General features: G+C 48.2%; 1 protein-coding gene across 5 annotated transcripts in view; it reads right to left on the bottom strand.

The window, feature by feature from the left end:
- The window catches only part of dbn1 (drebrin 1), a 47740-nt gene that overhangs the window by 2198 nt on the left and 29258 nt on the right, over positions 1–16284 (bottom strand). For 2 of the 5 annotated variants that reach the window (XR_013122016.1, XM_076979334.1), the window contains exons 2-14: positions 13239–13294; positions 11992–12104; positions 10664–10753; positions 9479–9625; positions 8633–8710; positions 8131–8282; positions 7918–7981; positions 6111–6188; positions 5244–5358; positions 4184–4288; positions 2216–2308; positions 726–1186; positions 95–200 (exon numbers count right to left, since the gene is read on the bottom strand). Coding sequence is in view for 4 of the 5 variants with exons in the window: in XM_076979334.1 (XP_076835449.1) it covers positions 95–200; positions 726–1186; positions 2216–2308; positions 4184–4288; positions 5244–5358; positions 6111–6188; positions 7918–7981; positions 8131–8282; positions 8633–8710; positions 9479–9625; positions 10664–10753; positions 11992–12104; positions 13239–13294 (1658 nt within the window). In the remaining variant the exon portion in view is untranslated. Of the gene's footprint in view, positions 1–94; positions 201–725; positions 1187–2215; positions 2318–4183; positions 4289–5243; positions 5359–6110; positions 6189–7917; positions 7982–8130; positions 8283–8632; positions 8711–9478; positions 9626–10663; positions 10754–11991; positions 12105–13238; positions 13295–16284 lie in introns of all 5 variants that reach the window. The other 3 variants (XM_076979335.1, XM_076979336.1, XM_076979337.1) reach the window with 3 other exon arrangements.

Below are 16284 nucleotides of genomic sequence, written 5' to 3'. Positions count from 1 at the left end.
CCAAATGTGCAACATGGAGGTCTTCGAAGCAATAACAATGATGTTCGGGTTCGACGTTAATTTAGTCTTATTGCGAGGTGTCATGGCGTCTTACCTGGTGGTTTGTTATAAAATACTGGCGTTGGGTTCACTTTCGCAGTGCACTCGTCAGACTGGGCAAAATCCTCCTCCTGGGACTGGCTGAAGTAGCCTTCACTCGCCTGTTACAAAACAAAACACAACTCAAATACTCATTCATTAAAGTGACCACTCAAACGTATCAAGATTTTGCATTGAGTGTCCACATCATCATGTTTCACAGTCCAATTAGTTACACAATTAGTTACTATGTTTTCTATGCACTGGCAATGGCTCACAGACAAGCAAGGAGCTACTAGTGGGTGCTTTGTTGCCATCTAGTGGCAAAACAAATGAATTACTTAATAAACGATTAAAGCAAGTCAGCCGCCTTAAAGAGCTGTTGCCTTTGTATAGAAGACCTGACAAGAATACAATGGTAAAATCTGCACGTTAGACCTAAAGTACCTAACTCTCATTCCAGCCAAATAAAGAGGAACAGATCAAAGTGCTAATGAGACATTGTTTATAAGTGACCCCAAAAAAGAATCTCTTCTTAAAACACCTTGTGGTGCTATAGCAGTGTACTGATCTGGGTCCCCTCTGCGATCAGCGTGTCCCTGCACTGACCTGCGTCCCCTCTGTGATCAGCGTGTCCCTGCACTGACCTGGGTCCCCTCTTTGAGCAGTGAGTCTCCGTTGGTAATCAGCAGCTGGCTGTCCTCCAGGTCCTGGCTGTCGGAGGCGGAGGCGTGCTGCAGAGCCTGCTGGTAGCTCAGGGTCATCTGGTGCGACCCGGCCACATCCACATCCACCAGGCTGGAGGGGTCGTCCTCCGGTCCCGGGCAGAAGGGGGCATCGAGCACCTCGTCGAAGCTGAGCAAGGACTGGGGGACGTCGGGGTTCGGGCCTGGCGGGAGCGGCTCGGGGGAGTCGGACATCAGGTCCACGAGGCAGGCGGCCGGAGTGACGGCGGCGGGAGGTATCGGGGCGCTATCCCACGGGTCGAGCGGTCCGTCGTCCTCACCTGCATAGGGCAGATCCGTGGAGGGGGGCTGTGGCGCCACGCTCTGGACGGGCTTGGCAGGGCCACACTCCTGCACCGGCGCTCGCTGGGGTGACTCAGGGACTGGGGGACAGGAAGGTCACACATGTGGACTCATTTTCAATGTTCTGCTTTGAATGTTCTGTATATTCCTTCCACCCCCTCCCCCATCTGCTGAACATCTGTGATACCACCCAAAATAACAACTACTCTACACACACCACCCCCCCATCCCGAGGGACCACTGGCATTATAAAAGACATTTGTAGGCACGGTTCATCACTATTCTGATACCAAAGAGTAATTTAACTCCCAGCAGAACATTTTGGCCCAGGTGGAGAGGAAGCCAGTGAGATGTGAAGGCAAATGAAGACTGCAAAGAAATGAGTCCCAGGGCACGGCGTCTGGGCCCGGTTGATGAAGGCTGATCGGGACAGGGGAGGGTGGAGCTGGGGTGACTGAAGCAATAATATCCACCCAGCGGTGGAGCTCATTTAGGTGAATGGAGAGTGCTTCATATGTTCTGGAGAGCATTTATGAACTAAATCAACCTGCCTCCCTGAGGAGGCCCTGCTGAGACTTTTGTGTGAATCACTTAAATAACTTACGATTAAGTATTTAAACATTCCTTTGTCAAAAATGATGGATAAATTTTGAGGTCTATCTGGAGGACCATTTTATATCTATGTGTGTGTGTGTGTGTGTGTGTGTGTGTGTGTCTCCGTCCATTCAACTTCACACAGGCTAGGTTATTTAGTGGGTTATTGCTTTTTGAAAAAACAAGCAATATCAAACCACTACAAGCAGCAGGCATGTCGGGGGACAGGCAAAAATAATGATCCTGAGAAGGTAATAGAAGATTTTGTTGACACAGCTGTTTTACAACGGCTGGTCCAACTGAAACTTAAAGCACGGTAACAATAGATCTGCAATAGAACTTTTGCAGCAGATGGTAAGATAACATAATATCATCCATGTAATGATACTCTCTATCCTAAATGATTGATTGATCTCTGTTTTTGTGGTTTTAAATACTGCCTGCTGTATTAAGCAAACAGAAGCACTGAAATCTAAACATGTAGCATAGGCATAATCCTCATCTCCCAGTCTTACCCCAATCCTCAATGATCTCCTCCTTGTCCTCCTGAATGGCGATCTTGGGAATGGACGTGGCCGACATGGGTGGCAGGTTGCACTCAAAGCCGCCTTCGTCGTCTAGGAGAGCACAGAGAAAGCGCACCCTCAGTGAGCAGGACCAGCCGCGGGCCAAAAGATCACCCCCATGACGATGGGTCGCCATGACGAGGAAGGCGACGCCGATGACACGCGGAGCGCGTTAGTGGAGTTAGTGGCGTCTTCCCCGACCGCCGCTGGCGCTGAACGCGGCGCGACTCGAACGTGCAGGTGTGAAAACGCCACAAATCGCATGCACGCCCGCGGGCGAACACCGGCCAGTCGGAACGAGGGACTAGATTTACAGAGAAGGGAGGAACACGAATCGCCGTTCCGTGCGTGCAGGTGTTGCCGCGGACAACGGAGAGGTGAAGTGCTTGCAAACATTTGGCACCAAGTAAAGGAAAAGCATGACTGTATCTCAGTGATCTAGAGGCGCACGCGGCGCCGGTCCGTCCGGTGTCGGCAGACACGCGGCTGCAGGCTCACTCCCCTCCGGCCGTCTCACGCTTCAGGACGAAAACAACCCAATGGAGAGAGGGAAGCAGTTTGGTATTTGATGGATCACTGAGGCACCGTCATCAAGCCTTGAAATCTGTACTGAAACTTCACTGAATTACTCAAACTTTGCACTACTGATGCCAAAGATTTCCCCAAGGGGTCATGCAGACAGGCGAATCGATAGCATCTGTACAGATTTTAAAAATTCAACAAAAAGTACAATTAACTTAAATTCTGCTCCACAATTATAGAAAGAAATGATGAAATAAAGAAAAAAACAGATGTGCATTAGCACTCGAAAGACGGGCACAACCATTTTCGACCAATCACACGAGTGTCCAAGCCCAAACACACTATGTAGGAGAATTTTCTGCGGAATGAGTTGCTTACATAATGGATAGTACATATAAACTAACTGACCACGGCGATGGAACACTGTGTACACATGGAAACAGCAGCCTCTTGAGAAAGGTTCCCACTTTAGGGCAAATCCACAGTGCCTAGGGTTATTTCAATAGGTAAGAGAGCGTCTTAGTGACTTGAGTGATGGGATGCAAAAAGTGTGTGTGTGTGTGTGTGTGTGTGTGTGTCGGAGGATGGGGCTGCTGTTTATAGTCACAGAACACACACCGTGAGTCAGAAGACAACAAAGGGAGGACACGCGTGCTGGATGACAGACACTCACGGGCCAGCAGGACGCAGCCCGGGGGGGCGGGGCGTAAGGCGGAGCCCGTGCCGTCCATCACAGGAAGTGTGTCAGCACAAAGGGAGAGGGAGTGGGGAGCGTTAGTGAGATTCAACAGGAAACTGGCCTCCCCTGTGGAATCACGGGCCGAGCCAGGACAGTGTGTGTGTGTGTGTGTGTGTGTGTGTGTGTGTGTGTGTGTGTGTGTGTGTAGGAAGGCTTCAAAAAGAAACACACTTTACACCTCCACAAAGTTTACGCAGGACAACAGGCACAGCGCACGCAGACCCACTCGGACATAAACGGGGCCGCCGTGCGGAGATGAGAACGCTGAGATCTCTGAGAAGTGGAGTTCCTGACTCAGTGGGCCTCGGGGACCAGAGCGCACCCCTCTACAAGCGCTTACCTCGGGAGCCACCAAAGCTACCGATGGCTCAAACTGTCGCTCTGGGAGAGCCCAGGTTTTCAGTGAGGGACGTGGCAGTGTGTAGCACCTGTGCAGTTTTGTGGCAGTTGTGCAGCCATCCACACAGGGAGGATCATTAAAATGTGGCCTGTCAGATACACTCCAGTGCAGTGCAGCTCTAGTAAGTGCTGTTGTCAACGAGGCAGCGGCTGGGGGAAACTAGGACCTGGGGGAGAAGGGGGTTTCAGGGAGAGGGGAGTTTACTAGCTGGTGCTCCTGTGCGGGCAAGGCCGCCTACGATGGGCCCAGTACCTACCAGGCGTCCCCAGCTGCCGGCGCCCAGTGGGCGGGGTGAGAAAGGGGGGCGGGCTGGTCTCGCATGGATTGTGCTTCTGCCTCAAGAACGGACTATCCAAGCGGCCTGGGAGACAGGAGACAGGACCCGGCGGGGGGGACACGCGAACACACACACGAAGGACAGACATGGAGAAGAAAAGAGGGACGGGGGAGGTGGGGGGAGGCGTCAGGAGATGCCGAAGGGGAGTAGGAGAGTGGCGGAGATGAGGCGGACATGTCGTGGACGACGGACGCAGGAATAGAGGAGACGGCGCCGGTTAGTTTGTTGTCAGTGGGTTAGAGGCAGAGAACATGTCGAGGGTCATTAGGAGACAGGAAATCAGGAGAGGTGAAAAAAAAGATCCAAAACAAACAAACAAACAAACAAACAAACAAACAAACAATGAAGTCATAACCAAAAGGTCAGAATGAAGAGTGGAATAATGAAAATATGATGAGAGAAAGAGAGACAGGAAGAAAAAAAAAAAAGAAGCTGTTAGTGGGATGTCTTCACACCCTGCAGAAACAGTAGAGCTAACAGGGCTAACAGGCTAATCATGTGTGCCATTTTTTGGTGATCAAGAATTCTCTCCGCACCACCTCAAATAAGGTTGCTGCTTTAACCACAAACCCACAGCAATCCATTCATGTCTGTGTTTGATGAAAGTAACTGCTCCTGTCAGTCTGAACAGCACACAGCAACTTTGCTGTTGTCATGTGGTGTCCCTGCTCCCTACAGAAAGGAGGGCTTCCCTAGAGCTACACGATCCCCATCTGAGGCTTTCCAGAACAGCACGCTCCCTCTCTCTCTCTCTCTCTTGCCTTCTGCTATGAGAGGGTTCCCCGCCACACGCAGGCAGACGACCTCCACACTGGTTGTTGAATTTGCAAGACATGAACAGATTGAGGCTTGGACGCGCGACAGGACAAACCAAGACTCTTGTGTTGATTCAGCAAACCCCACCTCGACACCACCCACCTCCCTCTCCAAACCCCGCCCCCTTTCCACCCCCACCTCCCCCCCCTTCCCTCCACCTTACCGGTCCTGTGGGCGGAGACGGGCGAGGCATCCATGCTGCTGGACACGGCCCTCTCTCTCTGCTTGAAGTACTCCCGCGGGTTGCTCGTCCGCTGGGCGATGATGGCGGCCGCCTCCTGCCGATACATCGGCTACGTTTACTCACAAGCAATTTTCACAGACCCGATCAAAGTAGTTACAATTCTGGATTCAGGCCGAGGTGTTCATACGCACACTCAACTCATCCGTCTAATATAAATCGGACTACACGCACACTACAAGCAATCAGATGCAAAATGACACGCATGCCTAGAACGACAGTTAGTGTATGTTTCCACAACAACGAGGAGCAGAGAGTCCGGGCAGTGTGATATGATCAGCGTGTTCGTGTTTCTAATTACTTCACCATTAAAGCAGACTAAAGGAAACCTGCTTCACATGCACCGGTTGAATAAGGGACAGGAGTGATGTCATGTCCTGCAACATTCGTGTAGTATTGTGTAAAACGGAAAAGTGGGTGGAATCAAGCTGCTTACAGCATTCAAACCTACAGCTTAGTCAAGTCAAGCCAAAAAACGTGACAAAGCGTACTGGTGTGTGCTATACCTTTATATTTGCCCTACATTGTCTTGTGTAAAAGCAACACGGCTGCTGTGAAATATTGCTACTTTCACACACGGCCATGCTCCTGAATCACTAAGAGGAATCCCACTGACCCACATGCGAACCCCAGAAGAATGTTTTGCCTCCACAGTACCAAGTTGGCCTACATCCGGGCCAGATTTCTCACCGCTTGTATTCAACCGGAGGCTGCCCAGAAACTTGCAGCAAACACAGTTTCTGTGTTTTTTACAACGCCAAGGTATGTTGAACTTACAAATCAACCCACCTCGACCTCTGACTCTTTTTTATCTTGGTCGTCATTGCTGGGTTCTGTCTGAAGAGAAAAGGAAACACCCTCAGTGTCCTGCAGAGGGCAACAAAGAGTAGCTTTTCTCCCTTTTTTGAGGAATTGTTCATCATAGTTAAAACAATGTACCGACAGATTTTACAATATTGCTGACGACTTAAAAAGATTATCTTAGAATAGCTACATCGCTGACAGTTTAATTTATTCGGAATTAACTGTTCAAACTAAGTAAGCCGCACCATCAAATCACTGCAATCACAGTTTTCCACGCAAGTGTTAACATCATGATGAAACACTGAGCTATCAAACCTAGCTATACCGCATAGAAATATGCGGTATATAGATTTGAGTGGTCTTCCGTGTCTCGGTTCAGAGGGCTGTTACATTGCAGTTAATAGAAACGCAGCTGAAATATCGAAGGAAGTCTATTTGAGACCATGCACACACTAACAAAAACGAGCTAGCTTATGGTAGTCGTTACGAGCTACAAACCTCAAAAAAAACCCCACATCCCAAGTCAACATTTGAATCTTCAAGCCACTAACGGTCTTGAGACGTGATCCACCTGTATAATCTACTTATTTAACGTGATCTAATTCGGGACATTATGATTACCCATCTAATAGGATAAGGCTCTTCACAGCAAAGGTTTTTATTGCAGGTTTCACTGCTAACCACTTGTGTTTTACTGCTACCTTAATGCTGTTATAACGACAAATAACTATTTGTTTTGTGTACTTAAGATAGGTTTTGAGATATTAAACATCCATTCTGTCTTTTTTTAAAGTGAAAATAACATTTCCCTGAATGTATCTGAATGATAAATGATAAGTTTATCAGCTATTGCTTAAACCGTTAAAATACAACTTTATTGCCCATATTAAACTGTATCATTACAAATTTGACCTCAAATTCGGCATGCCTGTTGCGGCATAAGTCGTAATCCCTTGTCACCTTTAGTAACATTTATTTTGATTTAGTAACATTTATTTTGAAGAATCCCAAGTAACGGATGATTACGTTAGTTCTGATACGGTCAACTTTTCAGCGACATTGCATTACAGTCAGTCAACAGCTGTTGTGTTTAAATCTTGAATAAAATTCAATATGTGTGTACTCATCATGTGTGTGACAATGTTATTCAAAACGTATACAAGAGCATAAACCGCTTTACTACGTGTTTCACCTCTTGGATGAAGCACTCTGGATTAGCATGCTAATCGTCATTCTTTTATTGTTAACAGTTACATATTGTGCTCTTGTACGTTTGAAGCTATTTTATACATGAATTGTAAGGGTATGCCAATTTGATAATTCAGCACATTTTTGAAAGTTTTAATATTTAGAAAATGTTTTGGTAAACACGAATACCGATTCATTAATAATAGTCAATATCTTTTTAAAATCTCCTTAAGAACGGTTTTCAAGTGCTTTTCTATAAAATGAATTCACTGGAAGCCTCCTTTCAGAGCCTCCTGAGATATCCATATGTCCATTAACAGGGCTTAAAAATGAGAAAAACATTTTTTTTCAGACAAAGTCTTTTTGTTTGCTTAAAAAAAAGTTTATTTTCTGCATAAAAATACCCTCAAATGGCTCCTAGCTACCTAATACACAGCTGCACTGAGATGCCCCATGCATGTGCATCAAGGGCAAGGGCAGCCCCCTAGGTGACCTTAGAAAACATTAAAGAACGAGTGTAAATATCCCTACAGAACATTTCAATCCCGCAAAGTAAATAAAGTAATAACACTAAAGTCGCACGTAGCAGACAAAGCATACATACTCTTAGAATCGTAGGCTGAGGCCTTGATTTCTCTCTGGCCTGCTCCTCGTCTTGAATTTTCTTCCTGTTAAAGCACGCGCACACACACACACACACACACACACACACACACACACACACACACACACACACACGTACGTCACAAGATTGTTAACGGCGGCGGCGGGCGGTACGTAGGGATGACCCATGTCTGTCTGTGTACTGGGCTCTTACCTGTGCTCCTCAATCTGTCTCTCCCTCTCCCGGTATCTCTTCTCTCGCTCCTCCTGCTCCTTCCTCTCCAGCTCCATGCGCTCGTCCTCGAAACGCTGCCGCTCCTCTGCCGCCTTCCTTCTCTCCTCCTCCTTCCTCATTTCTTCTTCCCGCTGTTCCAAAGGGTCGTATGCACACCGTTAAAGACCCACCCACTATTTACCTGCACGATTACCCATGTTAAAATCTGCTACAGAAATTAAAGCAAATATCCGAAGACCATATGAATCACACAGGCCTCTCACCACCTCTCTTCCCTAAATATCTTAAAATCAGGAGATGATCAGGAATACTGGCCACTTAGTCCTTCAAATCTGCATGCAGGCACACTTTTAAAGCGTTACGAGGAGCCGCTTTCTGGAACAAGCCTTTTCGTCCTCGCTAGAGCCCAAACTGAGAGACTGATGTGCACTGGCCACCGGGGGCGCTCCTTCACCAGAGCAGCCCCAAACCCGACACCTACCTTGGCTTGCTCCCAGAACTCCTCACGATTGATTTTCTTCATCTCAATCTCCGCATTTGTCTTTTGGTAGGTGGTACCCTGTGGAGAGGGGGAGGGGGGTAACTGTGAACAACAGCTAATTGGGCAGATGGACTGTGCCGTGGTCTACACCGTAGGGGCACAGGGTCACAGTGTCTAAGGCAAAAGCAGTCAGACAACACACAGCAAGAAGCTAAGTAAACAGCTGGCCAGGAATGACGTGACATGCTTAAGTAAACCCAGGATGCAAGCTTGGCTTCCGTATTACAGAGTCAGAACTACGTCACACAGTGCTACGGTGTGACTTAGTGTACACAGAATGACCTGGGCTTCTCTGGACTGCCAGAGTGGGGCTGCTTAATCTCAAACGGCCCCATAGCCAGACCCACTCTGCTTGTTTGTTCGTTACGTGAAGGACGAGGTCGCCGTGGTGACGGAGGTCACCGTGAGACGTGAGGCAAACAAACGGAAGGAGCTGAACTTCTTTAGAAGTGTGTGAGTCACCCTCCCTCCCCCACCCCCCATGTTTGGCCAACCACAGAGAGGAGCATTGTTTCAGTTCCCTCTGCACTAACAATACGGCTGGGAACGGGAGCCAGCGGCTGCTTCCCTCCGACAGCAGAAACAAGGCCGGGTCCGTGTGTCTCACTTCACGCTCACAGACGAAACAAGGCCGAGTCCGTCTGTCTCACTTCACGCTCACAGAGATCCTTTGACAAGACAACTTCATTTTCCCTCTGTCCAGTAGAGGCTGCGAGCGTTTACACACACACACACACACGTACGTGTGCATCGGCCCACACACACACAGATTCCACAGTTACGCACAACGTTCTCCGTGTTCTCTTCGTCCTTCACTCGCAGGCGGCTAAGGACCGGGCTGGCGGTCGGCCCCGTCCCATTGGTCAGTCTCTGCCCGATGGCAGACGGGTCTATGTCGTCCACACTGCTGGCATTGATAATGACGTCAACTCCCTGATGAGAAAGAGGGAAAGGAAAAAAAAAATAACAACAAAAACAGCATCAATGCCAGTGCCGCCAAAGCGCGTAACCCCGGGCAACCCTGCACTGAATAGGCAGGACTCTGGTAAGTGTGTACGGCACAGCGGGACTGGGCATGAGCTCAGGCAGCAGACTGCAGAGAGGCTTCAGAGTATCAGTCAGAGGATGAAAGGAAAACAGGTGAACCCACGAACCTCTGCGCTAGTTGGTATTCACAAACCTGAATAAACGTGCATGTTGAGTCTGAGGGTGTGTGGGGAGATGGACACAACTGCATTAGTAGGGTAGAGCTGTAGCTCACATGAAGGAGAGAGTGGAGGCTCTGGATTGTAATGGTGCTTCATTTCTAATGGCTCTCTCTCTCTCTCTCTCGTCTCTCTCTCTCTCGTCTCTCTCTCTCTCCTCCCCCTACTCTACTCTTCCTCTTCCCTCCTTTTCCTTCATCGCAGTTGAAGACGGGGTAAATAGAAGGCGGTGTGGCCCTCAGTTCAGCTCACTGCAGCCGACCCACTTCTCAGGCCACGGTGCCGAACAGAGGGACAGTTAGACGGCTACACCCCCACCACCTCAGCACCACCCACAGCTGCTAGCTATTTACTCCACTGCAGAGCATAATCAAAGCGTCAGGGATAATGGAATCACACTCCCCAAATGAACATGAAAGAAGATACCACACACACACACACACACACACAGGACAAATGTAGGAGCTGTTATGTCACAAAACATGATTTCATGAAAAAATATTAGTCAATGCAAAATGCTGCCAACACTCACAACAGGTAGTAGACTACTATAAATAAACAATTATCTTAAACCTCAAAACTAGTCTAGAGTATGTCTCAGAATATATCCACAGTGTGTCCCAGAATACCTAATGTTTAAAAGCCTCGTTTCATATCCAGTTTGGAAGTGCTACATAATAAAGATGAAACATTATGTGGGGTGAGGGGATTAGTGGTGAAATACAGCAAGCGTGCGATAGATTTCAGAGATAAAAAGTGGCTTTACCTTGGGGAGACCCACCTGGAAAAACTCCGCGATGGTGGCCACGTGGCTGGCGCAGGCACACTTCCGTGCGTCTGGCACATCCTCCCCTACCTGAACACACAGAGCGTCAGAGCCGAAACGCCCGTCATCCCGCACCAACACCCACACATGCATGACCAGGGCCCCACGAATAGAAGACCGCAACGGAACATCACTGTACGCTCACTGTACTGTATGACCACTGTACGCTCACTGTACTGTATGACCACTGTACGCTCACTGCACTGTATGACCACTGTACGCTCACTGTACTGTACGCTCACTGTACTGTACGCTCACTGTACGCTCACTGCACTGTATGACCACTGTACGCTCACTGTACTATATGACCACTGTACGCTCACTGTACTATATGACCACTGTACGCTCACTGTACTGTACGCTCACTGTACTGTATGACCACTGTACGCTCACTGTACTGTATGACCACTGTACGCTCACTGTACTATATGACCACTGTACGCTCACTGTACTGTACGCTCACTGTACTGTATGACCACTGTACGCTCACTGCACTGTATGACCACTGTACGTTCACTGTGCATTCGCCAAGACAAAAGTCACCCGCTGCCCTGTTTCTGCTCATTACATGGGGTGTGGAAAAGGCATTCCAGTAAGCCAAAGGTAACGATTCACTTGAAACGTCTCATCTCTTTGGCACTAATAATACAGACGTCGGCAATGCAGATTGGCGTGATGAGCACTTGGAGACACTAAAACATCTGATTGCAGCACAGTGCAGAAAGAACTATTTAAATGATTATAATGTGTGTGTAGAAATGCCATATATACTTGAGCACAGACAAAAGCCCAGAGGTTTTTCAAAATCGGATACTGAATAATAATTATATACTTTATACTGTTTTATATGTTGTATACTGTACATTCCCATTCTACTAAGGATCACTGATGATCATCTCTAAACCAGGTTTTTGGTCATTACTTCAGGTCTTGTTCAACAATGATTAATCAGACTAGGCTTATGTTAAATTGAGACTGTTAAAATTGCTTTAGTGGTTTATTGTAAAGCCAGACTTGATTTGTCACAATGTAAATTAATGGCTCTCTGTCAGTCTGGCTTGCACATAATGGTCGACTGGCTACGTCACACCTCCTAAGCAACAGAACAGTCTCACCAGCAACTCCAAAAATAGACCCACTATTTCTCTTCGAATTTAAGAGTATTTCTGCACCCTCTGTCTGAGGTACGTCTCTGGTGCTTTTAGACTGAGCTCACAGAACAGTCTCTGATTGGTGGAGAAGGGACGGCCTCCGTCCGTCTGACTCACCCAGTTGATGAGGATGTAGCGAGGAAGTGCGGCCAGAGGCTCCTTCAGACTGCAGAACCCGTACATGATGCTGCTGTTGTCAAAGGTGACGGTGATTTCTGCCAGGCCGCCATCTGTCAAATCAAGAGCGGCGAGGTGGGTGAGACCCGTTCACGGAAAGGCGTATCCTTCATTCCACGTTACACCAAACGGGCTTCACGGCAGCTGGAGGCGGCGTGTGGCCTGCGTGTTCCGCCAGACGGAGCTCTACCCTACAGTCGGGCACCAGATTTCCCAGCGGCACCGGGAACGGGGCTGCCGAATGGGGAACGAGAATCGGTTCCATTCACAACCCGCAGGCAGACGCTTCTGGATTACCTGGTTTCTGGAAATAGACCAAGCCTATTCCCAGGATAAAGAGAAATTCCATGGAGAATCCCCACTGACACTGTATCTCAGGACTTGGGCATTGTGTTTGTGGGGAAAACTTTCCTCTGCAGGCACCATCTGAAGTTGAAGGACCCCCTGTGCAGATAGCTGGGTCAGTATCTCGCATCCCGTCTCGTACTGAGAGCTTAAAGGCTCCAGCCAGAACCCCACCGCCCTGGCAGGTGAGGGGCTGGGGAGATGATGTAATTATAAGCGTCTAGCAAATGCGGCCGTTCCCTTCACTCAGATAAAAGAGGTTATAACAACAGGAAGCAGCTCAGCTGCGTTTGTGTTCTCACTAATAATAACGGACCTACATGTGAAGCAGGAAGCGCGACATATATATGCTCCAGTAGAAAGTGTGTCGTTTTTGCCATGCAGACCGCAGATCTCACTACAGGCAGGGGTCCTGATGACCTCAGCGGGCCCCGTTCTGAAAGGCGGCCCCGGATCTGCCTGCTCCGCTCCGGGCGCTGATCCGTTAGAGCGGTTATCGCCACATTGCAGGTTTTGCTTTTCCATGCATCAACAGACAGGCCCCACACAGTTCAATGTGATGACACCAAACACGGATAATGAGGCGACGTTTTACGGGGGGGGGGGACACGGCAGCTGGATCTAATGCACTTCAAAGTAAACTCCGACTCCTTTGTTCACCGGCAGGCCGACCCTAAACGAGACCACCCTCCCTCCTCCTGCCAAACAGCCTCGCCACGCCAGCGCCGATTATGACAATCATGGCGTGGCAAATGAGGGTTATCAATCACCATGACAGAGTTATTGCAATTTGAGCAGTGGCAGATCAACATTAGAGTAAATGACTGCTGGATGTGACCCACCTCCTGTTGACGCCAGGGTTAGATCATTGCTGTCATCTTCATATGTGTACAAGGCCCTGGAAAGCACAAAGAAAGAGAAGACTTGGTTATTTTTTTCTAAATTCAAACTATTTAAAATACACGAGAGGGCAGAGTAGGCCATGGCCTAAAGCAGTACCAGGAGAGAACGCAACTGCTAAAAACACAGTTCAACGCAGTAAATCAAAGCACGCAGTGGCTGATTTGAGTTTCTTTCAGGTCGTTTCCCAGTGCCAAGTCACCTAGCGTTCTGTTAATAAGGCTCAGAGGTTAGAAGAGAGGGGAGAAAGAATACATTAACCACAGAGGGAGAAAGCACTAGACTTTAGGTCAAGGGTGCCGTCAGGTTTGTCGTGCGAAGCGCCATTATGGTCTGGCATCAGAGTGTGTGCGTGGGCTGCGTTATGTATGCGGTGGGCACTCGCTCGCGTTAACCGCTGCTTTGAAGAACATGCGGACACTCGGCTAACGGCGACACTCCAGATACTGCCCATTGACACCGACTTTGGTGTTTCACTCTTGCATGGAGGTAAACGCCAATGTATTCGAGAGCGAAGCTAATCTCGTTCTCCCACGGCAGCGACAAATGAGTGGGAGTGTGGTGCTACGCTACTGTACACACCAAACGCAAGAACAGAAGGTCTATGGCCATAAGCGATGCTATGAAGCAGTATAAAACGCTAATGGCTCCTCCAACCTCCCCAGATCTACTTGATCTTCAGGGCTTAATGCTGCATCACTGCACGCAGAGATCATGTTACTGATATATGCGCGTTTATGAAGCTAACTTTCATAACGCAGCATGAATATGCATTTGTACCGACAGACGATAAATGGAGGGGGGGGGGGGGGTGCTGCGTGATACCAGAAGAGATTTAGATTGAGATTTAGCTGGACATGCACAGCAGGTGGACATGGGGTCTAATCCTCTTCACTTTCACCATCACTGCAGGAAGCCTGATATGTGCAGACTTTCTAAATTGTAACAGAAGCCACGACTTGATCATCATGATCACATACGCCTATGCGCTCGTAAGCAATTTCAAACCAGCTATTAAGAGTCTTTCATACCTACCGTATTAATTAACAAGGTTTTATTCTTACCATTAACAATTAACAATGTGTAATTTGCTAGTGTAGCAAAATGTTGGAAAACACTTAAAGGATGAAAGCGTGCTAAAAATAAAGTACTAAAATGACCTCCACCACCATAAAACGGCTTGGGTGGAGGGGTCTAAACTCTTACCCTACAACTCACTCCTCTTTGGCACTGCCAAATCAGTCTGTAAATCCTCATTCACTTAGTCCCAGTTGCCTGCTCTGTACGCTAGTTAATCATCAGCAGGCACAGCCCCTCTCCCCCACCAGATACAGTCGTTCCCACCAGGCCCTTGTCCTGACTCAGCCCCTTAGCTCATTCGCAGCTCGTCTCTGCGCTCATGCTGGCCGGCACCCAGCAGGACGGAGAGCCGGAAGAGCCATGAGCTAATGGGAGTAGGAGATGGGGAAGGAGTGAGAAAATGAGGGATCTTAACTATTTCTAACTAATTCTTTTCATCGAGACGGGAAAAATAGCGCGAGATGAGCCGAGTGAGAGAGAGAGAGAGAGAAAGAGAAAGAGAAGAAAGAGAAAGAGAAGAACAGAATTTCATCATGGGGCTATAAATAATTTCGTTTTTAAAGCCCACTATTGTAGATTCATAAAAGACTCGTGACCCAGAAATGCAGCTTAAAACATCGGTGCATCGAGAGTGGTGGCCATGGGCTTCGGTACGTGCTGGATGGCGGGTTGGCCCCGGGTGTTGGGGGAGGGGGGCCATTTGTTTTCCTCATTGTCTCACAGGACGGGAAGGACGCGAACAACGCCGGTCCCCTCACCAAAGAGGACAAAGCACTGGAGAAAGATGGGAGAAAGAACGGAGAAGTACAGAAGGCCGAGGTCAGCGCGCATGGAGGAAGCGAGCGAAGGCCGTCGTCTTCCTCCGGAGCCGGTTACGTCGCAGACGGGGAGGTGCCAAGGAGCAGGAGACGCGGGGGGAGAAATGCTCCAAGCCAGCAGCTCAGGCAGGGGCTCTGCCCGCCGCACCGGGCCTGTTTTGGACCATGTCGTCTACGATTACCTCGCTGTCTGCCCGAGCATCAGCTACTAATGCGATTGTCTCTTGGAGGTTCGCTGTGGCCAATCTTTCCCATATCCATGACTGAGTGCACCCCCCCCCCCCAGAAAGCCAAATCTATCAAACATTTCCGAACTATCGCCTGCAGACTCGGAAACTAAAGCCATATGCGAAACAGAACTGCATCTTGGATTAATGAGAGACCGTTTATGCTTGGGCTGGTACAAATGCCCTTTAATCAGAAGGCAGAATTAGCATTTGCATAAAAAGACTGAAATGCTACACACATGCACTGCATAAAGACCAGAAAGGACAGTATTCAGAGAGGGTTTAGGAGGAATCACTTGGTAACCAGTTTCTGTGGTTTCAGTGATTCAGGGTGCCAAGTCAACTCGGAGTTAAGAGTAAAAGTGGATTTGATAACAGTGGAAAGAGAGTTTAATGTTGGAAGCCTTTCAAGGTCATCCAGGATTGCCTACCCTGGTGCTGTGAATATATTATCATGGAATATCATCCTGAGTGTAAGTTCACAGATCAAAACAAAGCAAAATGAAGCAAAAAGTAGCAAAAATGTATTATACTACTGGAGGCCTTCTGATGCACGCTTATTCTGTAAATATAAATAATATAGCTATAAAATGATATCTAAAATACATCAGAAGTAGAATATCAAATTACATTTATTGACTTTGTTTTATTAGATTTTACATAATAAATGAAGTTTGATTGATCCTAAAACAGCCACTGCCTTGCAAGCAAACATGGTTATTATCTACCCAACCCACACCCACACACACACACACACACACACACACACACACACACCTACCTGTTCTCTTATGATAATTTACTGTGGAATGTGCTTCCATGCTAGCAGGAAAGGTCAGTAGAATGTCTCCAAACAATCTAGC

The sequence above is a fragment of the Brachyhypopomus gauderio genome, chromosome 18, assembly GCF_052324685.1.
Source record: "Brachyhypopomus gauderio isolate BG-103 chromosome 18, BGAUD_0.2, whole genome shotgun sequence".
NCBI classification, from domain to species: Eukaryota; Metazoa; Chordata; class Actinopteri; order Gymnotiformes; family Hypopomidae; genus Brachyhypopomus; species Brachyhypopomus gauderio.
Note: the sequence above shows the minus strand (reverse complement) of the source record. Positions and strands in the feature narration are given on the sequence as shown.